The 24838-nt window shown below is 42.4% G+C and overlaps 2 protein-coding genes across 2 annotated transcripts in view; one reads left to right on the forward strand and one right to left on the reverse strand.

Moving 5' to 3' along the window:
• The first annotated feature begins 26 nt into the window (after positions 1–26).
• LOC126542226 (fanconi-associated nuclease 1-like) overlaps positions 27–24838 on the forward strand; it is a 58037-nt gene continuing 33225 nt past the window's right edge. The window contains exon 1 of the mRNA XM_055077112.2: positions 27–1456. The gene's annotated coding sequence lies outside the window, so the exon portion shown is untranslated. The remainder of the gene's footprint in view (positions 1457–24838) is intronic.
• On the reverse strand, positions 14706–24754 carry DCTN3-p24 (Dynactin 3, p24 subunit). Its single transcript, XM_050189208.3, has 7 exons — positions 24619–24754; positions 24486–24561; positions 24323–24409; positions 18263–18346; positions 18143–18201; positions 17732–17791; positions 14706–14873 (listed from the first exon to the last, which is right to left on the reverse strand). The coding sequence occupies exons 1-7, from the start codon at positions 24727–24729 to the stop codon at positions 14781–14783; spliced, it is 570 nt and encodes a 189-aa protein (XP_050045165.1). The 5' UTR covers positions 24730–24754; the 3' UTR covers positions 14706–14780.

The raw sequence follows: 24838 nt of genomic DNA on the forward strand, positions 1-24838 counted from the left end.
GGGAAGAGGGGACTAATGCGTTGCACTGTAAGCTATCTGTTGCCAAGGTTGTGCACTATACTCTTAACATTATCCAAGTCTAATGCAAATTTCAAGATAACCATGCAGTGCAAGAAGTTAGTTCATTTGAAATATGATTTACTCTTTGACACTAGCATCACTCTCTTAGGAAATGAGATGCCTCATCCACCAAAACACTTCGCTTACACATGATTCACATCATATCCCTCTGTTCTTTAGTTCATCAGAGAGTTAATGTGGTAGGTTATTCAGTGTGCTGAATCTGCATGACCAGCCTTTTGCAGCCATGCTGGTGTGAATGCAGATGCAATCCGTACCTGGAACAGCAGGGAAAAACCCAATTGCTCTTAACTGTTTGTTGCAACACATATTGCTTTTTGCTATTAGATAAAAACAAAAATTGGCTGTTTGGCTAACCACTTTGTAGTTATAATATGGCTTTCTGTCACTAACAGGAGGTTTATCCCCTTCACTGATGGTGTGTACATATGGAAAAGCAACAAAAAGTGCCATTGCCATCTTTTTCTAACAAAAGCAACAATGTATGGCACACTAGTGTGAAAAGTACCATCAAGCACTTTTGCTTAAAGAGATACATTACCAAGCTCGACAGGAAGTCTGATGTACAGTCGCGAGCAATATGAGTTGCAACATCCTTGTTCCTGGGCAAAGGGGCTCCAACACTGCGCGGCGGCTCTGGCATGCGAAATAGTGGTTCAACAAATACCACTAAATGAAGCTGTGCTTAGGTCTGGAACTTACCCTGTGTCTGCGCAGCCGTACAGTCTTGAAGCCCCTTCGACCACGGGCACCGGTGTTGCAGGTCATATTGCACGTGACTGTACATGTATTGTAATGCTTCACTGGTGCTAAGAAGTGTTATTTCTTGTACTGTAAAGGCCATTGCACACATTTCAGTTCTTTTTGTAAAAGAAGAAAAGAAACTGCACAATATCTGGAAGTTGTTACTTTTCGTAATTACAATGAGTGGCCAGAAGTGACCTAAATATTCATGCTAGGGCCAAGATATATTTTTTTCTGTCGAGTGCATGCCATGTTTCCAAAAAAATGTTTCGGTATGAAAAACTTCAGGACAGTTAATTATATTTTGCGACTGAAATAGTTATGCTCCTTGCTCATATAATACATATCAATTTGCGAAGATGCTTGTACAGGGATCAAGGTTAGATCCACTACAACAATGTGTGAATAAGCAAGCAAAAGACTTCGGAACCATTTGCACCGATGGCGGGAGCCAAAAAAGCTCTTTTTTATTCTTTCTAATCTCGCAGCACGAGACACGAGATACACGTGCTGGAGTGCACAATATATAAAAGGCAGCCAAGGACGTTGAGTCATTGCTGCTAGAGGGCTCCCCCTCCTTGGGAAAAGAGCAGCGGTGCCCAAGAAACAGCCTTTGATGCCAGGAAATCAGGTAGATCAATCGTTTCAGCAGTTGTAAATTCATTGAAAGTGGATAATGATGGTGAGGTCGCTAGGTAAGCTGGTTCGATCTTGTCTATCGCCACGACTTGTTCGCGTCCATTGAGGTCGATGGTAACAGCCTTTCTATCTGCTTGAGTACCTTGAAAGGACCATCATAGGGAAGTGTAAGAGATGGTCGGATGCATTCACCCCATATGAAAACGTGGCTCGCTGTCTTTGCTGGCAAAAACATTACTGGAGGATGCAACCCTACCAGGGCAAGGTCGCAAGCGTGCAAACAGGAAGCAGAGCTACAGAGCATAGCTGTGTGGATCGGGCATGTCAACAGTAGCTGGTGCGAAAAATTCACCGGGAAACCGCAACGTTGTGCCATAGACGATCTCCGCAGCCGTGCAGCCAAGGTCTTGCTTGAAAGAGGAGCGCATGCCTAGCTGGATGAGAGGAAGATCTTCAGCCCAAAAAGAGCGAGCCTGGTGGGCCATCAAGGCAGCTTTAAATTGACAGCCCTCCCATTTGTCGATGGGTGATACGTGGTAGTATGGATATGGCGGCGCCAAGCAGGCATGTGAGTTCGCGGAACAGATTACATTCGAACTGTCAGCCACAATCCGTCGTAACAACGCTGGGGCATCCGAAGCACGAGATCCAGCCACTGACAAATGCAGATACCATGGTAAGTGCTGTTACGTAAATGAGAGGAAATGCTTCACGCCAGTGAGTATAACGGTCTACACAAGTATGTAGTGAGCACCTCGAAATGGTGGCAGCAGGCCAACGATGCCGATGTATATGTGATCAAACTGGGTGTCAGGCGGACGAAAGGAATGAATTGGTGACTGTGTGCAGTGTCGTCTTGGAGCGTTGGCAGTGAAGGTATTCGCGATCCCAACGGTGCACGCCAGAATTCTCGCTCAGCCACACAAAGCGGGCAGTAATTAGATGCTGGGTGGCATGAACTACAGGATGATTTGCATCATGTAGCTGATCAAATACTTGATGGCAGAGTCTCAATGGAATGAATGGGTGTTTGACCCCTTGACACGTCGCAACTGATAGTGCTGAAGAAAATAAAAGAGATACATCGAACAGCATTAATGACTTAGCAGAGGACCAGAGGTCCCAAAGCTTGGCGTCTGAACAGTGCGCCATGGCAACTTTTTCGAAGTGAAGTGTGGCTGTGGATATTGCGTCAATACAGGAGAAGGCATCTGCGGCTGCGTTGACTGGGCCTTCAATGTATCGTATGTCCACCGGGAACTCTGAGATGAAATTGAGGTGCCGTATCTCTCATGTAGTATAAGTGTTGTGATTACTGCGAAAGGTGAACGTCGAAGGCTTGTGATCTGTCAGTACATGAAAGCTTGTTCCTTCCAGCAGGTGTCAGAAATGCCGAACGTCCAAGTACACCGCAAGCAGCTCGCGACCGAACATGCTGCAGTGCGCTTCTGCAGGCTTCAGCTTCTGGGAGCAAAGCCTGAGTGGGCACGAGGAGTTGCACTGGAACTGTTGTAAAATGGTGCCGATGGCTGCACTAGATGCATCGGTGATAAGGCACATTGGTGCAACATGTAGGGGATGCACTAGCAGGGTGACATCTGCCAATACGTTTTTGGCAGCCTGAGAGGACTTTTTTGGCATTGGATGTCCAGGACAGCTGAGCAAACGGAGCTTTAGTGGTCTTGAGAACCTCGGTCAGTGGTATAATTCGGGCAATGTTGGGAAGAAAACGGTGGTGGAAGTTGAGTAGCCCAAGGAACTCTCAGAGCTTTCACTGACGTTGGGCGAGGGAACTCATAGAAGGCTTTAACTTTCTTTTCCAATGGTCCGATTCCTTCGGGACTAACATGGTGTCCGAGGAACTCAATTTCATGGACACCAAAGACACACCTTGTGGGGTTGATTAGAATTGCTGTGTTCCTGGAGCCAAGAAATTTGCAGGCGCAAATAAGTGCTATGCTGCTCGGGGGAAAAACTAGCCACCGTGAGGTCACCAAGGTATGCAAAGACAAAGGGGAGTCCACAGGTAACCTCTTTGATAAATCTCTGGAACATCTGAGCAGCGTTTCTCAGCCTGAATGCATGCAGGCGTACTCGAAAAGCCCGAATGGTGCCACAGTTGCAGTCTTTGGGATGTCCGCTGGTTTGATGGTAGGCCTTCACTAAATCTATCTTGCTGCATTGACAACATGATGTGTTGCACACTGGCAGCTCAAGATTGGAAGGTTTCGTGATGGCTGGGAAGTCTGAGAGAATTGAGGAGAACACAGATGATGGTATCTGTGGTACCGCTCTAGTGGTTGATGTCATAGGCACGAGGGTGCCTTGTATAGACATCCTAGTCGTCGTGTTCACGAGGTGACAAGCACGGAGATCAACACTGAAGGTAAAGCAGGTCAGAAAATGCGCTGCTACTATGGCCATACAATGAACACGCATCTGAAGGTGCGTCGGAGACCCAGTCGAAGGCATTGGCCAGTTAATGTCATTTACTGTTTTTTCTGTGCCCGTGTGGCAGGGGTATAAAAGACAGCGCTGGTCATATGTGTTGATAGAAGAGCTGTTGGCTGCTTGAAGGGACGCTGTTTTTTTTTTTTTTTTGCACACTGGCCGGTCTAGTCACATGGCAGGACAACACTGACCTCTGCATCTGTGTCCACGAGAAACCGTTGTCCGACAATTCTATAAGTGACGCAGAACAGGCGGCTTGTCGTATGACAAGAGTGACCGGCCGCCAGCAGTGACTCTGCGGCATGTCTCGCTGCCAGCTGAAAGGGGAATGGTACTGATGAGCGCTGGCACCAAATTTGTTGTATTACCAGCAATAGAGGCCTCGAAGAGGGCAGAATGGGAGCTTGACCAGGAAGGGAATCTGGAAGTGCAGTCACGCTGACAACGGTGGGGCGATGACCATAGTGCAGTAATGGCCTCGGCAAGTTCGTCAACCATTTGCTTAAGGTGAGAGTGCCTATCTTCGAGGTGTGGCACCGGAACGGTCGTTGTTGCCACAGTATCTGTTGCAGAATAGTCAGCGATGCAGTCAGCCAGCTCTGCAAGATTGTCGAGGGACATGTCTTCTGGTGTGGTAGCTAAGGCGACCATGAGATTCTGCGGCAGGCGCTAAAGGAACAGTTCATGCAGCAGCGGTCCAACCTACAGTCCCTGAGGAGCCGCCGCATATGACGTAGAAGGTTCGTAGAAGGTTGACAGTAGCCGAGCTCCTCTTCGTTGAGAAGCTACTGGAGGCATCTGCGCACAGACACAGACTTGCATTGCAGCTACGTTGTTGTGAAGTAGTCATGATAGGTGGTGTCGTGGAGTCCGTCCACAACGTCATAGAACTCCTCAACCACCTCTGTAGATAGTGCCGAGACAGCGTGGAGGAACCTCGCGCACTGCAAGGTAATGCGCCGAAGTTCAAAGATGGCCTCCACTTGAGTAAACGCTGCAGGATTTTGTGGCCAAAAGGATGGCAGGTGAATCTGCACCGTGGCGAGGCCCTCTGCTCTGGTCGTCGGTCTCTTGTTTGTGGCCTCGTGCATGACGTCGTGCTCGCCATACGATCGGGTCTGGGTCACCATCGAGGTCAGATCCACTACAACAATATTTTAGTTTAGGGGACGCAAGCAACTTGCGTAAGCAAGAACTAGGGGGCCACGGTACTGCGCATGCGCAGACCGCTACGTCTGGTTCTTCGCATGCGCAGTATCGTCGCCCCTAGTTCTTGCCTATACAAGCTGCTTGTGGCTCCTAAACTAGAACTCTAATGTGTGAGTCGGCAAGCAAAAGACCTGAGAATTGTTCGGACCGATGGAGCCGAAATCATTCGAAGTAGTTGACGACGATGATGATGAACCTCTTTCATGGCTCGCAGCCACTAAGGGAGATAGGCCAAGAATCGGGCGGCAGGAGGTAGCTAAAGGAAATTCTTATTTGAAAACGATAAACGCAAAAGATTTCTTTAAAATTCTTCTTCCTTCTAATATCTCGCAGCACGGGGCACGAGACGCACCTTCCGGAGCGTGCCATATATAAAAGGCGGCCGAGGAAGATGATGATGGCTGCTAGAACCATGTTACAATCTCATATGCCTTTGACAACCTTGATTGTAAGCACTTCGACTTTCTTTCAAATGCCACCAACAGAAAAACACACTTTCAATTTCTGAGAAATAAAAAGGTCCTTCTAGAACAAATAAACGTACTCTGTGGTTCCAATTAACACCCTGCAAATTGGCCAAATTACTGGATGATATTGCTAAAGTTCTAGAATGTCACTTTAAGTCGCTTTATGCTACGCTGCCTATTCATGGCGAAGACTTCGAAGTAGCTACATTTTTGGAGCTAGAAAATGTACTAAGCCACCTGTCTGATTCAGTACCATGCAGGCTCAGATGACATTACTATGGCAATAATAAAAACTTTATTACAGATACCATCGCACGCATTACAGTTACCAAGGTAAACCATTCTATTCAACATTCGTGGACGCCTCCGGAATAGAAATTTTCAAAAGTAATCTTTTTATTAAAGAAAGCAAGGTGTTGGTTATGTATTAGACAACATTAGGCCACTATCTCTTGCATCTAACCTAGTAAAACTCATCGAAAGTATCTTACCTGACCGCATAGAGAACATGATTCTGAGACTATGCCAAATTGGCTTCAGATGTGGGTGCTTGATTTAGTGCGCCCATGTCGACCTAGAAAGTCGTATCCAACTAGCTCCACATCAGAAAAAATATGCAGCCTTAGTCACTTTGGATATCATTAAGGCATATGACAGTGTAGAACATGTAAGCCTATCCATGCTTCAGAATGCAGGTCTGCCAAATTATTTTGTTGCATGGGTTTACGAATTTTTAAGCGGCAGGGACCTTTACTATTCTTTAGATGGATTGTCTTCATTAACGTACCAACAGTCAAAAGGTCTACCACAATAAGGATCAGTCATATTGCCATTGCTGTTCAATGTTTTACTGAGTACTGTACCTTTGCAACAGGATATGCATGTGTACACATATGCCGATGACATAGCATTTTTTGCTGCATCAGTAGGTTTACATGCATTGTACCAAACTCTACAGTCCTATATGAGCTGCCTAGAATCGTGGCTTGATGGCATTAATCTCTCTCTTAATATCAGAAAAAGCACCATCCCAATTTTCTCTCAAAGCATTCCTATTAAAATATTGATTCTTTATCGACAAGAAAGTACCCCACAGGTGAATTCACTTAAATATTTGGATGTAATGTACACTGATGTAGCTTAATTGAAGTCCGCATATAGACCGTATTACCTCGAAAGGAGCATGCGCAGTAGGAATGCTGTGTAGACGTAGCAGCAATCGATCAAAGTTGCGTCGGCATGCCCTCATTATGATCTATTGCATGTATGTTCACCCAATAATAGAGTTCAGCTACATTTTGTTTTCTGGCAGACCTGCAAACAAAATTCAGCCTCTGGTTCTGTTAGAACGAGAGGCATTATACATTTGCCTTGGACTTCCTAAATTTGTCGCTAATGGTATCTTATATCAAGAAGCATGCTTGCCTTCTCATTTGATTTCATATCTTAACAGCACAAACTTTTCTAAAGATATATGCATCACCACAGAGGAAATCACAATACGCCTTCATTAGTGAATTGGCCTCATTTTTTAGCTATCAACGGTATTGCTCACGTTGATCTCAAATTGTTTTCGTACAAAAACAATTGGACCCATTAAATGTTCACCTATGCGAGGTGCTCTTACTAAATTCCTCCCTTTGAGTCACTTAAATTTAATTTGATGATACTTTTTCAAACAATGCTAAACATTTTCCCTATCAATATCTGAACAGTATTTTCGAAGACCACCTAGCACACCTGGATACAAAGACCGTTATAGCAACTGATGCTTCCGTTTGTGAAGAAAAGGCAAGTGTGGGCATTCTATCACCACATCTAAATTGATGTTTTTCCACTTGGCAACCTGACTTCACACCTATCTTTTAGGTAGAATTATTGGCAATTATCTTGGTTTCACGCGAATTACCATCATCTCTCTCATCAGCCGCAATCTTAACTGACTGCCTGTCTGTCTGTTCTTCACTAACTACCTCCAAATTGTCAGATTCATTAGAAACTTTCTATTCTCCCACGACACTTAGGTCTCGTTCGTTTAGTGTGGGTGCCAGGCCACAAAGGTCTAGCCTTAAACGAATATGCAGATGCACTCGTAGTAGCTTCCCAAGACGGTCCTATAATTCCCATTTTACTTACGTCAGCTTTCATCACTGCGACGCAATTCAGAAAATATAATACTGCAAATAACTTTGCGTAATCATCGTCAACGTCTGATTTCCCGCATCTCAATTTACCTTGGAACAACAAATGGTGCTCCACTAGAAAAATTGAAGTAACGATTACAAGGCTATAGTGCCAAGTCCCCCCACTGAACTTTTACCTCCACAGGTATGGTCTGACTACATCTCCTTTGTGCCCTTTATGCAATGAGAGTAAATCTCTGCAACCCTTCTTGACATGTTGCCATTTCTTTATTCAACAGAAAATATCTTCACAAGAACCTTTCCAAAAGCTTGGCTTAAATTTGACTGTTCCTGTAATGCTTTCCTTTGGGGCTACTTTACTAGGTTACAGCCATAGGAACATTAGTGAAGCCCTCTGCATCTTTCTGCATGAGACAAAACTTATTATTATTATTATATTAGAACTTATTATATACTTATTATGCTCCCATAATTCTTTTTTATGTAATACTAAGATAATTGATTATTTATACCTGTAACAGTAGACACTCTAAATACCATTTGCAAGATACTTATTTCATTTCACCCTAATTTATTAAATATATAAAAAATTGATAAAAAAATTTTCACCACCTGATTCATAGCCAGTCCCCCATAGTGGGTTGTGCCATTTTACTAGGGAACAAGAACGAGAACATATGCCTGTGACCAAATGCTTCTGATTGTAACTAAGTGAAATGACAAAATTCTGATGTAATAAGGTCATTTACATGGTACGTTGGCCAAGATTAGTTACAGTGAAGTGACAGTTTTCTGGCTTCGAACAAGTGGGTAGCAGTAAGAAGAGAATATATGTAGGATGCTATATTTTTGTGTGCTGATTTTTAAAATTGGAGGTTAGGAAAATAATTAAGGGTAGTGAAGCTGGTGCAGCTTTTTAAAGCAGTAATAGTGAAAGAGGCAATAACAGCTGTTAGATCTTTAAACTACTGGGGGGGGGGGGGGAAATGGTGCAATGTGCCATTGTGTTCGTTTTAGTTTTGCAGCAATAACACAGGCTCCCGGTTTGGATACATCCAGAGTTCTCATTGTTGTTCGTTAACATGTTACACAGGTGTCATTAAGCCTGAATCATACTGTCATGGAGCCGTACCACAATGCATTTGGCTTGCACTGGTAAGAATAAGTATTTCTGGAAAACTGCAACTGTTGGTAACCAACATACCAACTTGTACATACACTTTATGGCATCAAAATTCAATCACCGAGAGTCAACAGAGTGCATGCATAAAAGAGGTGTGGTACATATCCTTTTGCAGTCAGTGCATGTGACCCTACAACACATGCACAATACCTCTAAGGTTTCATTAAGAAAGGAGGCCCACCCACGTGAACTGTCACTATGAGTAACATGTGTATGCTAGGTGTATCTCTGTGCCGTGTATAGCAGACGTTGCGCGTTATGTGCTCAACATCATGAGAGGCTTTCTGCTATCAATGTCTGTATTCTGCGAGCTACAGACAGGTCTTCCAGGTCTTTTTGTGGAAGTGGTGTCATGCAGCTTGGCTTCCATTTTCATTTGCACACACAACAGATAGCTTAGAGTGTGCTGAATAGCTTTTGTGCTCACTCGTAGAATGCTGCAGCAGGCTGTTTGCATAGCTCAAGTCCCCGGACATGCTCGCTCTTTAAGAAAAGGATAGCATAGACATGCCCACCATGCTCTAGACAAATAAAGGCACACATCGTTATCAGAAGCGTGGTCACAGTTGTCACAATGCCCAAAAGACAGGTGGCACAGACACTGGCTCTTTTGCCATCTTGCCCAATTATGCACAGCCTGCTAAATTTCACATCACACTTGTTACTTCTAAGACATTGCTCAAGCTCCACAACAGCCAGCATCTGTTACCACAGTTACTCTGCTATTAAAAGAACGGCTTGACTTTTTTGCTGTAGTACTTGCTGAAGCGAGGCATTTCCAACGTTTGTGAAAAAGAATGAAGAAGAACTTTACAGATGTGTGCTCCCTTTAGGAACCATCATCAAATTCTGCCAGTTTATGTTCACGTTTCAAGCATTCTCTGCCCATAAGCTGTTGCTTAGTGTAGGGTGTACAGTTGAGAGCAAAATGACAGGGCACACTGAATTCGTTTTCAAGTAATGATTACTTGAATTGTGTGTATTGAAATATCGCATGTTAATATGCAGCAAGTAGCCTTCTTGTTGAATATCCAGTCTCAATGAAACATTTTACATCAGGAATCTGTATTTAGGCCCTAGAGCCCCTTAAAATTAAATTTTAGGTGTCCCTTTTCATATTGCTCATAGGGCACCCATTGTAGGCAAATATTCTGCACACGTTTTCCCATTTTCACTTTTGTATTACCTTGGCCACCTGCCATGTAGTGTCAAGCAGGATTGTTGGTCCTACAAGCCTCTAAAAATGTGGATACTTTGTGCAACAGCATCCTGAGAAGGAGATCCCACCAAACAGAACACTACTACTTATAGCTACTCTGACACTGTACAATGCAACACTTAATTCACACAATGTGTAATGAACACCACATGTGCTGCTGAGATAACATTCTCCATAATAAACCTTAGCACAAACAGGATGACAAAAGGAGGAGACAGGATGTGGCAATAGCTAGCATCTTTATGACATCACACCCTTACTCATAAGAAACCAGACATAATGAGCATGCATAGAGAAGCCATTGTGAGAGACAGATCAAAAGAGAAAATTGTACAAGGGATTCTAAAAGACCAAATTCAGTGTTGTACAGAGAAATAGAAGAAACATTGACACATTCTGATCCAAGTGATATTGTAAAAAAATACTTTTGATAATTCTTGGGCAGTAATATCCCGGCTCCGTTTCAATGTCACAATCTTTGAGAAGAGCCTAACAAGTGCACATTTTGCAGTGTTTTGCTAAACGTGAGCTGGTTCCTGCTGGTAAAGACCGCTCATGATCTCTCAGGCACTTATCACACTTGACAGTGTGGCTGATGTTTCCACATGCTAAGAAATTTTACAGCTGTGCCGACAGTATATTCTACAAACTTGGCATGTTTCTTTATTAATTCTTTGGTGTTCTGATTGCATAGTGGTCCCATCTTCCTGGTGTCCGAGTTGTGCTAAGGTTTATTAATATGCACCAACTAGCCCTTTCATGCATTCTTCTGATGCAAGTCTTTTAAGGACACTACTCAGTGCATTGCTCGTAAGGAATCAGTGATTTGCATACTTCAGTGCATTAATTTCTGTATTAGCATGTGCATGAGTTCACCAGCAGCCTTAATTTTTGCTGAAGATGAATATACCATGACCACTGATACTAAAGTCTAAGCCAACAAGCAGTCATTTAGGACGTATCTATTTTGTCTCTCTATGTGTGTTGAAGTGAGATTTCTTATCCTGTAAAGGTGATGACATTAGTAAGTGAAAATATTTTAATTTTCACATGCCACAAAGCAAAACTTTAATGAGTAAAATCTTGCAAAAAAAAAGAAATTGAAGAATATGATGGCTTTGTTCCCAAAATGAATGAAGAAGGCTCTGTGGTCCTCTGATTCCACAGAATCCTGACAAAGAAAAAAAAAAATCCCAGTTAATCAGAGCATTATACCTGTGTTTCTAATGAACCTGAGTCCAATGTCCCACAGATTTCACAATGCTGCAGATGCACGGCAAATAAAAGAGTATTTTGAGAGAAACTGAGGAAGCAGTAAAAAATGGAAGTAGCATGAAATCAATAAAAAGAAAACTTGGCATAGGGCAAGCCAACATGGATGCACTTAAAGATAACCAGGGTAATATCATCAGAAATTTTGAAGATTTAGTAAAAGCAGCAGAAGAATCCTATACAGACCTGTACAGTACGAAGAGCACCCATGCTACCACCATTCCAAGTAGTGATGAACAGGATACAGAGGCCCCTTCTATAACTAGCGATGAAGTTAGAAGGGCCTTACAAGACATGAGCCGAAGAAAAGCGGCAGGAGAAGATGGAATAACAGACGATCTAATCAAAGAGGGGGAAGATATAATGTTTGAAAAGCTTGCGGCCCTTTATATGAAATGTCTCCAAACTTCAACATTATACTAATCCACAAAAAGGAAGACATTAAAGAATTGAAAAATTATAGGCCCATTAGTTTACTTGCAGTGTTGTATAAAATATTCACTAAGGTAATTTTCAGAAGGGCAACACTTGGCTTCAGTGAACCAAGAGAACAGGCTGGCTTCAGGAAGAGATACTCTGAAATGGCTCATATCCATGTCATAAATCAGATGATTGAGAAATGTACAGACTACAATCAACCTCTCTACATGAATTTCATAGATTATGAAAAGGCATTTGATTCAGTAGATCGAGACATACCCGCAGTCATAGAGGCATTACGTAACCAAGGTGTACAGGAGGCATACGTGAATAGCTTTAAAAATACAGGACCTTGTTGATACGTTAATTCCCGTTTCGTACGTTTTCCCAACGCCAATGTTCGCAATTGAGAACACAAAAAATGACCCGGCCAGTACAGTTACGCTCATTTTTTACTGATTCATGCGTTTCCGGAGAACACTATTTTCCGGCACCAACTTTCAGTACGTCGCTAAACTGCAATCGTATGATACAGCTTCCCGACGCTAGATCCCATGTAAACAATAAAGTGCGCGAGGCGCCCGTAATCGATAACAGTATATAGCTGCCCGACGCGGCAGGTTCACCGCAATACTCGACCACCTGTCTCACATGAAAACAATGGCGCACACTCAGTTTCTCGTTTCGGTACCAGCAGATGCTCTCCGGGGTCGTCGCATGCGGCATTCACAGCTATCACTGCTAATCCTATTGCGATAAGCATCTTCGCCTATGTTTCACAGCGTGTGGTGCCATCGGAAGCGCAGCGTAACCGAAACGTGCCGCCATTTCCTGCTGCAGGCTGCGATCGTATACATTTTGCAGCCGCTAGATCCCACGTGAACAAAAAAATGTGCGAGACGCGCAGTTCCTTGTTCCGGTGCCAGCAAACCTCCACCCAGACCCGCCAAACTTAATGCGATAAGCATCTTCACCTATCTGTTTTACAGCACGTGGCGCCTATAGTGCCATTGGTAACGTACTGCATGCTTTTAGTAAGCGATAATTCAAACGCGCCGCCATTCACTGCTGCAGGCGGCACGACATAGAATAAAGAACCAACTTGGCATGATGTGGGCATCGCGTTTTGCTTCGGCGGCATCCGGCGTCAACCACCAGCTCAATTTCGTTTTGGTTTCCCGTCGCCCTCTTAAAACACCACGCAATAGGAACACAAGAAAATGCGCCTTGGGCTGCAGGAGCACCACCAGCTCGACGCGCGTCGGCGCCTCGTGCCGCAATGGTTGGTGCGATGCTTCGCATTGCGTAGATGTCAACAATAGTTCAGTCTGTCAAATTTTTTGTTACTCTGGAATGTACGTTTTCCCGGTTGGGACGTTTTTCCTCAGCTTTTTTCCAAAACGCATGAACGAGGTTCTACTGCATATACAAAGATTCCACAGCTACCTTGATTTTCTACAAGTAGAAAGATACTTATAAAAAAGGTGTCAGGTAAGGAGACACAATCTCTCTAATGCTATTCACTGCATCCTTGAAAGAAGTATTCAAGCTATTGAACTGGGATGGCTTAGGAGTAAGGATCGATGACTAATATCTTGGCAACCTTCGGTTTGCAAATTACATTGTTCTGTTCAGAAACACTGGAGACGAGTTACAACAAATGATTGAGGACCTGAATCATGAATAGCCGGGCAAGGGAACAAGAGTGCAGTATCGCCAGTCAACCTCTGGAGTCTGTGAAGGAGTATGTTTACCTAGGTCAATTAAAGGGACACTAAAGTGAAAAATGATTTCTTCTGCATAAGTAAATTACCGTTCTACAACACCAAAAACACCACTCTTACAATGATAAGACGTTTGGTAAGCCAGAAAAATCGCAAGAACGAAATACGGGTGGCGACGCCTACTTAAGTTCCCGCACCTGGGGCTGTGACATCTTGGATTTTGATGGCATCTTCTAGGGCCTACTAATTATATATAGCGGTACAGATTGACTACATTGTGTTATAAGGGAACCAAATATTAAACATGGCAAGTTTCGAGAACCTTTATTCAGCCAACGTGGCCCAAATGCGAAAACATACTTTGGAATCCCTGACGTCACGCTGACGTACCGGCGCTGGGGTTTCGGCGCGAAATTCAAATACTGATACTTGGAACTTCATTTTCTCATCTAATAATCAAACTATCTTTTTGAAATGACTGCCTGCAGGGTTCTGAAACAATGCTGCATTAGTCTAAACTGATTTATTTTTTCGCTTTAGTGTCCCTTTAAGCACAGGGAACCCTGACCATGAGAAGGAAATTCACAGAATAAAAATGGGTTGGTGTGCATACAGCAGATATTGCCAGATCCTGATGGGAAGCTTACCACTATCATTGAAAAGAAAGGTGTACAATCAATGCATTCTACCGGTGCTAACATATGGGGCAGAAACTTTGAGGTTGACAAAGAAGCTCGAGAACAAGTTAAGGAACTGCACAAAGAGCGATGGAACAAAGAATTTTAGGCACAGCGTTAAGAGAGAGGAAGGGAGCTGTGCGGATCAGAGAGCAAATGGGGATAGCCAATAATCTAAATGACATTAAGAGGGGAAAAAAATGGGCCTGGGCAGGCCATGTAACGTGCAGGTTAGATAATTGGTGGACCATTAGAATTACAGAATGGGTGCGAAGAGAAGGAAAGCACTGTCGAGGACAGCAGAAAACTAGGTGGGGTGATGAAATAAGGAAATTCGCAAGTGCAAGTTGGAATCGGTTGGCGCAGGACAGAGGTAATTTGAGATTGCAGGGAGAGGCCTTTGTCCTGCAGTGGACATAAAATAGGCTAATGATATGATGATGATCAGAAATGAGTAACCAGTATTTCCTGCACATTGACACAGCAAAATAATTACAAATTTTATTCCTGTTTTGCTGAACAGAATCAAGTTGCCTCTGTTCACAAAATATTACTCAGATGACACGGTTTTCGTGTTCTGCTGTTCAAGCTTGCTTGTCAGAATGGAGTCCCAGAGCAAGAGCTGCTTCGATATGGTGTTCACCTGAAAAACATAGGCTGCCATTAGTACCTGCACAACAACGTCAAAGGGGCCCTAAAACCTGTCTTAAAGGTATGGAATATGTCTCATATTAAAAGACTCAAGAATATATTTTTAAATATTTTTTTTGCACGCACCTCATACTAACATAAGCTGTAGCCCCTGCTGAAGGTTCCCTCACAGACTTCTCTTACTTTTTGTAACTTCTAATGCATTTCAAGCTCTGCTGCTGGGTTGATGCGAAGCTCTATGCTTCGGTATTGTCGTGGCTTCCGAGATCGAGCTTTAACAAGTGTTGCAATGCTGGCTTATTGTTATGTTAACTTGGGATACTAGTGTAGCACAAGCATGGTGACAACACAGAATAGTAGTGCACGTCTGTGTGTTCATGTTCTATTTGGAGTCCTCATCTTGCTTACACTACACCAATACTTTGAGAGATTGAGCTGTCACACTGCTTGACCTTCGAGGTCATAGTATATTGGCACAGTAGTGTTGTTCTTTGCCATAAGAAGGTGCCACTGCCATTTCTGTGCAATGCCTTAAAAGAACTTGGCCAACAGCCATCAAGCTCACTGGTGCCTTACAATGAATGTGAAAAGCAGCAGGGACTTCAAGAAGCTGAAGGAAAGGACATGTAGCCTTCAGAGAAAAAATTTTAGGCTCCCTGCTTCATGTACAGGAATAATAGTATTCAGCTCAACGTATTCATGAGAGCACTGTCCAATAACTAGGCAGATTTTTAAAGGGATAGCAAATGGGAGCATTAAGTCAACAAGTGATAGATTGGTGGACCAATATTCCCAAATCACCACATTTACTGAAGACGGAGCCTTAGTAAGAAAAAATGTTATCTACATAGAGCAGGAATGAAAACACCTGTAGCAGCATCGACGTAGAGGAAGATGAGGAGAATAGCAGCTCGCTAGGGACAGCCTAGGAAGCGAAACGGGCGCGTGACTCGGATCACGTGCAGCTGGCGCGAGGGCCAAAATTTTATTCGCCGAGGAATGACCGTCTGCTAGGGCCTTCTGCTCAGTAAAAATACGCCCCTGTTAATAGTGGCTCATCGTCATCACCGATTTTGCATGCCACACACCATAGAGTTCCCTACAATAATTACTAGAGGGAACTCTGAAATCAAAAAGTGGGACTAACGGATGGAGTGGCACACATGGTATAAAGGTTACATAAAAAGATAAGGTGCCTTAGAAATGCTGGCCAGCCTTTCTGAGGCACCTTATCCCTGTTTACAATGTTCATTCCATGGAGGGAACTCTGGCATTGCCATCATTCCATCATCATGGCATTGCCATCATCATGGTAATGATGGTTAGTACATGGATCTGTCTGATCTTCGTGCTTGTGGATTCAGATATTCTCGTGGCTTTGTTTATTATGCTTTGTTTGCCTTATAATTGTCCTAAATTTCAAGGCAATCTATGTTCTTATAAATACAAAAGACCTTACAAACACACGTAATTGGTACTAATTGCAGCGGTTCAGCCTGTCAAGGTGGCAAAATTGAAACGCACTGGGTCGCCCAAGAGAAATTCATAGGAGTGTTCTATTCCGCTTGTAGATGCATGCATCCATGGCACGATGGTTCTAATATTAGGCTTCTGTGCTAGCGGTCCTGTGTGTGAATCCTGCCATCGGACAAGTTTAACGATGTTTATTTAATTATTTATAACACAGCACTTCTTGAATATGATGAGTTTACAAAGCCACAAAGCCATCTGAAGCCAGAAAGATGAAGTTTAGGCAAATCCATATACTAATTATCATTCCCAAGCTGGCTCAAGTAGCCTGCTTGCAGCTTCTGTAGAGACTAGTGCCAGAGTTTCCTCTAGTAATTATTGTATGAAACTTTATGGAAAAAACTGCTTTTCATGATGTTTATGTTCTGTTTATCATAAATTGTAGATAGTAGTCAATCTTTGACGAAAAAAATTTATACTACACCTGAATATTAAAAAAAAGAAGGCCATTTGGACATGTTTATCAGAATCTTCTGCAGAATAACTGATTAAAGCTCCCTCCACTTCGATGTAACAATTTGCAAAAGTGTGATGCCCTGTAATGCATAACCTCCGAGATTGCCAGCCCAGTGCAGGAATCCTGTACTACATTGACATCTGGATGATGTATCTCGATCCGTCTTCTTAAGTTGTCTGCTGTCTTGAACTGGGATTCTCTCAGCATGGAGCAAACAAAGATGGATTTTCAGGATAATAATCTATGACTGTATCCAGAAGGCATTGTTTGATCTCAGTGTTGCTTTATGAATATCTTGACGTTGCATCCTAAAGTAATGCTAAGCTATGACAATCTAGGGTTGAGAAAGTGATTTACAAAAAGAAAACAAAGATGTGCGAGATGTAAGACAAAACAAGCATAGCGTCTCAGGTTGGTGTCAATCAGAGTGACAGTGGACATTCTCGGCTCTGCTACCTCTACTATTCAAGGAGAAGGAGTCTGTAGTAAACAGCCAAGAAAGTTAAGGTAAATTTTGAATATCTGATGTTTCTTACTGTACATTTAGCAACAAATGGAACACACTGATGCCAAAACACCACTTGAGATTACTGTTGTGCTACAGTAAACCAGATGTATGCTTTGGCAGACTGTAAAGAAATGTAAGTAGTGCATGTGCCCTTGCATTTCTCATTCTACTGATCAGTAAAAAGTCTCCAACACCACAACCATGTGATGCTTTTGATGTGAGTGGTTTCTTGTCGGTCGTACACTGTAAACTATGAACAGAGTGATTTTCTGTGTCACTCTATCTCAAAATGCAGTAGCATTAGCCAAGAATTTAGCCAGCAATCATGCGTTTAGCAGAAATAATTAGTGCCTACCAGGTCATTGTAAGTTGCTAGCAGGTGGTGCAGATTCCTGGTCTGCTCATCAGCCTGCTCCTAAAATGCAATAAAAAAAAAAGAAAAACAACAACAACAACAACAAACAAACGATTTGCAGTCATAGAACACTAAAATGTAAAATTTCTGAGCAGAACAAAGGTTAAATGATGCAAAGTGTGGTAAATGAAGTCCACACACAAACTACTGCGTGATGCTGCCATGTGAACAGTCACTAACCAGTAGTTCTCCATATTATTCCTATGCAATAAACAAGTAGTGCCCAAAGCAACATTTCCCAAAGTGGAAGAAAATAACAGCCAATGTTCAATGAGAGATGGGAAAAGCAAATTTTACCGCAGAGTAGCAAAAATATGTCCAATGAAAGCAATCTTCATATATTCAACATACCTGTTGCTCAAGTTGAATAGTAGCAAGTGCTGAAACCTTGCCAATATGAGTTGGTGCATCTAATGAAAGAAAAACAAGTTTTACAAAGGCGAGAATGTGAATTACACACGGCCTGGTTACCTTTGATGTGAGTGCTGTCGAGGACTGGCTTTAGGTCCTCCATCTTTTGGTAAGCAGCAATCACCTGTCGGATTCTGTCTTCCTCTACAAAGTAATACAATGGGCCACAAGAGCATGTTTGTTCTTGATGATGAGCTACTTTCACAATAAAAAAATCTTTTTGTGGTACTTTAAGTCATTATTCATACAAATATAATCCCATTGCACAAATAAAATAAAACTATTACAGTGATTCTGCACACACTTCTTATCTACAATATTCATGTGACTGTAAGGTTAGAGGAAACTAATAGAGTGTACAGTTCTACAGCAATAAAACTTTGCAACACACACTCTTTTTGAAAAGTAGACAGGGGCCATTAATCACATAAGCAAAGGTGTCACTGGACTGTTGCAGGATTTTAATGATGTGCTTGCAGATCTACCGAGATAGAGTAAGCATTACCCTTTTCCAGGTTAGACTTTTCTTTATGTTTCAGCGCTCACCTACAGCTCTGGTCACACTAACAAAGGTACTCCATATGCAACCTAACCACTCCCCCCCCCCCCTCCCCTTTCTTATATTTGATGTAATCCAAAAAGATATGCAACACATTATCAACAGTAAAAAGCTATTAATGAAGTACTGTGACCTCAATATCCAATACATTATTTATTTATTCAAAATACCTTAGAGGGCCCAGAAGGGCATTGAGTAAGGGGGACAAAAAGCAGCATAAATAGTATAAGAACAAGCACCAAAAAATGACGCAAGATGCAAAACAAGAAGTAAGAGGGAAAAATTTTACAGAGCAAATGATAACAAAAAAATATACACATAGGCTCAAGGAACATCGTATTATACCATGAGTAACATGAATGCGTCACATGTGGCCAATACATATCGTAAGAGAAAAAAAGTGGTCATGTAAGAAATGTCATTGATGTAAGATGCACAAGATTATATGGCATACCACAATAGCAACGAGAATGGAAATGCGAACCAACTGAAGAGACCCAAGTCATGAAGTCACTCCTTAGAAAAATGTTTCCACAGCTGATAAGTGGAATGATTGGTGGTCACAGATGGATGCAATAGAGTTAGGAAGATCATTCCAAAGAGCAATGGCAGGTGGAAGTGCCAATGAATTGAAGGCTTGGGTCCTTCAATGCATGAACTTTATACTAAATTGATTATGCAGTCGACGTGAAATGTGTGAAGGCGCTTCCAGAGGTAATGGAGATGGCCTGTAGCTGTAATGATATTTATGAAATAGGCATAAAAGAGCAATGGAACGACGAAAATCTAATGGTTCGAGAGATATCAAGTCTGATCTGTGTTATGCTCTAATGGGGACTGTTGTTCTGTGTAATGAAACAAACAGCTCATTCTGATTAGGTAGTTTTGATATGGGGACTAGATAGCTGATGGAAATTCTAGTTGCGGTTGTACAATTGTTAGGTAAGCCAATTTCCTTACATTGTTCGGGGAGTTTCGCAAGTTTCAGTGCAGATACCCAAGTGATCTGGAAACTTTGGCAGAAATGTTCTGAATGTGCAAGGCCCATGAAAGATCATGCGTGTGGTGAACACCTAAATACTTGTACGATGATGCCCGAGATAATATTGTGCTATCAAAGAGGTATGAGAAGTTAGAATCTGTACGCTTGCGACTGAAAGAAATTACCTTGCATTTAGCCGGGTTGAGCATCATTTGCCATTTAGTACACCAGTTTGAAATGTGGTTTAAGTGACATTGGAGAGCGAGGTGATCATCCATGGAATTTTTTAGCAGTAAATGATGCAGTCATCAGCAAAAAGTTGTAAGCAGGCAAGTTGTTAACGTATATTAAAAACAATAAAGGGCCAAGAACACTGCCTTGAGGTACGCCAGATGATATGTTGCAGAGTGAAGAGGTGAAATTATTAACCGTAGTGAACTGCTGGCAGAAAGAAAGAAAATTAAGAAGCCATGACAGGATTAGAGAATCAAGGCAAAGAGCAGATAGCTTGTTAAATAGCTCTCCTGTCAAGGAATCTGCCCCTTCTAGATTTGAATGCAGAAAACAAAGATGTCAATCTGCTCTTGAATAGACACTCTCTATACATACAATTTGCATCACCTTTCCTAGGCACGAATTATTTTTGCAGCAAAGCAGTTAGTGTCACTACAAATGCTAGCAAACATTTATACCTCTTTTCGTAGTTTTATGAAAAAACTTAATTTTATATTTTTAGGAAATGTGGGGAATGTTAGGGGTGACATGCAGACCAGTTTTGAAGCGTGGAGTTTTATTAGGAGAAAAATGAAAATTACCGAACCATAATTTTCAGTTTGTTTGGATGTGTTATATGAAACATTTACAAAATTCCCCCTGCTGCCCTAGGAGGACCAAATGTGGCAGTGGTCTTATACTTGGGGGAATATAGGATGCAAGCTATAGGTGATGTGTGCTGAAAGTTTGAAGTGTTGTATGTGTAGGTTAATTATGTGCTTTGATAATAATTACTCAATACTGATTTTTTCCTGATTTAAATGCATTATACAACACATGCTATTGGTTTTCTCGGTCTCCTCAGTTAACTATGTGAGGCACATTGTTTCTATTTCATTGAAGCAGGTAGCATGTTGTGGGTGACATTGGATAAACATTTAATCTGTGTAGATTAATTACAGACTTTGCAGAAAGGTGCTTACTCAAGCATTCCAATAAGTCACACTGCTGTTATTTGCAACATTTCCCAGAGTCCTAAAAGAACTGTACGTGACACCGAGTTCCCATTCAGTAGAAATGGGGGTTATGCTAAGTGTAATGACTGGGCAAGCTTTGACATTCCTAGCTTAATTAGCAGGTTTGCAAATAATCGCTGAACACTAATTTTTCAGGTATTCTCATGCTTTATGTGAGATTCATAGTATGTTTCTCCTATGTCTTTGGTGAACTAAATAAGGCACCATGTTTATACTTAGTGAAAATAAGGGGCACGTTATAGGTGATGTGTAGTCAAAATTCAAAGCAGGTAGGTTAATTGCGGCTTTTGCAATAAATTATGCATGCAAGCCCTCAGGAACGTTACAAGTATGCTTTATGAGCAGTGCAACGTTTAGCCCTATGCCATGGCATACCTAAAAAAGCCAATAAGATCAAACTTTAACAAAATTAAGGGTAACATGGCAAATCAGTATGCAAGGTCAAAGGCGAGTGGATATACAGCTTTTGTAAAACATTCCTTTAGCAACTGCTCAAAAGCGCTATATAACCATTATACGCTACCTTTCCTAGTGTGCCGGAAAAATCCTTGGTTAAATCGAGCTTACCATATTTTCTGGAACATAAGTAGCGCTCTTTCCCAAAAGTTTCACTGGTGCATGTGTTTGCAACGGTGCAACAGATATGCATAAAACAATGCACGCTGGCACAACCAATATGAGCATCTTTTTTTCCTGAGCATGCCATGCTGTACCAGCAATGCCAGTGATGTGGCTACATGTTGTAAAAGTTTAAATTTAGAGACTGACAATAGTCAACTAGCAATGCTGCTGGTCCAAGTTGCTTAACATTTCACTGCATCAGAAGACGAGGTCTTCGATAGCTTCGAGTGAAGTGCAATAAATGTTGATTTTCTGTGCCTAAGAGGACTGTTGGTTGAAGTCATTTTCTGCAAGAATTTGCGGCTTGCAAAAATTTTTTTAACGGAAATTTAGTAGCCTGGAATGGGTAAGTATGGCATGAGTGCACAGCGCAAAGAACGAGGACTGAAGGAAGAACACAGCACAGGCGCTGACTTCAACTGATCTTTATTTGCGAAATTGCCAGAACTATATACACGAGCAAAAGTAATGAAAATCAACTTTTGCATTATGTCACACACGAACCCCTATTGCATCACAGCCAGATACTTGATTTCGTTTTTGGTGACGGCAATAGACGGCATGCTGATGCAAAGGTCACCTAGCCGCTGTATCTTGTCAGCCTCTATGATTTCACGTGTAAACTGTTCCCGGTGTTTGGAAATTACGACACAGTTTTCAAATTCAGAGTCAAAATGGCAGTCTTTGCAGTGACTGCCAAGATGACCTTGCACAGCGGTGTAAACATTGTAAAAATACTCTTTAAATCGCTCATTTAAACATCTGCCTGTTTGGCCAACGTATTTCTTTCTGCAAGTCAGGGGAATCATGTAAACCGCACCCAGGGCGCATGCTCCAAACCGCTTCCTATGGTTAGTAGTGCAAATATTTCGTTTTGTGGAATGAGCATTCACACGCCTACAGAGCACTGATAATTTTTCAGAGGCAGAAAAAACAACTTTAACGTCTACTTTACTGCCTATCTTCTTGAAGCTATGCAATACCTTATGCAAGTAAGGGAGCACCGTGATTGGCTTATTGTCTCTGGTAGCGCAGTCAGCTGGTGCTTTCTCTCCCAGCTTGATTTTCTTTAATATCTTTTCTGCTACTGAAACTAACAAAAGCTTGGGGTACCCAGCATATGTTAGGCAGGAGGCCTGCGCGAGGAGACTGTGCGTTAAAGTAGATGTTAAAGTTGGCCCCAGAATGATTATCAGTGCTCTGTAGGCATGTGAATGCTCATGCCACACGACGAAATATTTGCACTACTAACCATAGGAAGCGGTTTGGAGCATGCACCCTGGGTGCGGTTTACATGATTCCCCTGACTTGTGGAAAGAAATACGTTGGCCAAACAGGCAAATGTTTAAATGAGCGATTGAAAGAGCATTTTTACTATGTTTACACCACCGTGCAAGGTCATCTTGGCATTCACTGCAGAGACTGCCATTGTGACCCTGAATTTGAAAACTGCGTCGTAATCTCCAAACACCGAGAACAGTTTACACGTGAAATCATAGAGGCTGACAAGATACAGTGGCTAGGTGACCTTTGCATCAGCATGCCGTCTATTGCCCTCACCAAAAACGAAATTAAGTATCTGGCTGTGATGCAATAGGGGTTCATGTGTGACATAATACAAAAGTTGTTTTTAATTACTTTTGCTCATGTGTACAGTTCTGGCGTTTTTGCAAATAAAGATCAGTTGAAGTCAGCACCTGTGTTGTGTTCTTCCTTCAGTTCTCGTCTTTTGCGCTGTGCACACATGTCAATGTTGAATCACCAATTCGCCCAGGCTTCTACCTTATCAAGTATGGCATTTTGCAATTAGTGTACAAATGTGCATAATGACATTTCATCAAGCCGAATGAGTTAATATAGGTATGCCTTATACACTGGTGTGACTTATACAAATGTGCAACTTACATTCCCAAAAATACGGTACATTTGGTGGACATGGGGGGGAATCTTGTTTGTACTGCACGGTGAAACTAATGTTCCTGGCTTAATTTGAAGCATTGCAAACAGTTACTCAAACCTCGTTTTTCACGTTTTCATGTGTTATACCAGGTTCGTGGCAGGTTCCCTCTGTGTCTTCGGTGAACTAAAGAAGGTAATCTGCTTATAGTTGGTTAAAATTAAGGACAGATTACGTGTGAAGGTTATGTGGGCAGATAATGTGTAGGCAAAATTCCAAGTCTGTGGACTAATTACGACCTTAGCAGTAAATTATACGTACGCAATTAAGTGACCCGGGGCGTTTAAACGTGTTTAACGAATTGTGCATTCATTTAGCCCGCTGCCATGGGAGAACTCTGAACGCAACCTAGACAAAATTTAGCGGAATTTGGGGTAACACTATCGCAAATCCATGTGCGAAGTCAAATTCGTGTATATCAATTACAGTAATTGTAAAAAGAATTTACTAAGAAAATGCTCGAAAGCGGTATATGCGGGCAAGGTTTCAAATAGGCGAGTCACATGCGGACAACGCTTCACCGTATGTGGTTTAATTTCAAGCAAGCGTAATTCTTAATGCGACTGCTGAAGGGAACAGCCTTGCTGTTTTCCGAAAGGTCGTATACGTCGGCTCTCTCTCTCTCTTTCTTTACTGGCCAGAAGTGTGGAGAAGAGGGCTGCGAGTTAATGGAATCTTACTTACACAACCTAAATGGTGGCATTTTTCTTTCTCAAAAGAGCGTTAACGTTTTCTGGCAAACAGGACCTACCTGCTAGAATGAGCTGGAGCTTGGCACCCTCTGTCAAATCAACCCGGTCCTGAAATTCGGCGTCCAGATATCTGTCAAGCTCGTCAGCTAGGGGAGTTACAAAAGCCACATGGTGACCCACCAGTGAACTTTAAAGGAACCTTGCGTGAGCGTACTTGCGTACTTTTTTTGAGCACTGACAACTTCTCCCGAGATGCGACGGCAGCCTGGATTTTCGTATGGACGTTCAGTAGCACTTCCTGAAATCAGAAACGTTAGCGACGAGTAGGGAACTGCTTTAACATGCAGAACGTTACCGTTATGCTAGACTTGTTTGGTGGTTCCTTCGTGGGGTCGCGATCTGTCAGTCGCCTTTCTAGCTCTTCAATTCGCTCCTCAAGCATTTTCAGAACTTCGGGGGTAGCCATGTTTGCAGCAGACGCTGCTTATTGGATCATAGACAAACGACAACCAGAACTGATTGGTAGCTTCGGTAGGTGACCTATCGCCACCACTACCCGCCTACCTTCCCTATCA

The sequence above is a fragment of the Dermacentor andersoni genome, chromosome 2 (genome assembly GCF_023375885.2).
Source record: "Dermacentor andersoni chromosome 2, qqDerAnde1_hic_scaffold, whole genome shotgun sequence".
Taxonomy (NCBI): Eukaryota; Metazoa; Arthropoda; class Arachnida; order Ixodida; family Ixodidae; genus Dermacentor; species Dermacentor andersoni.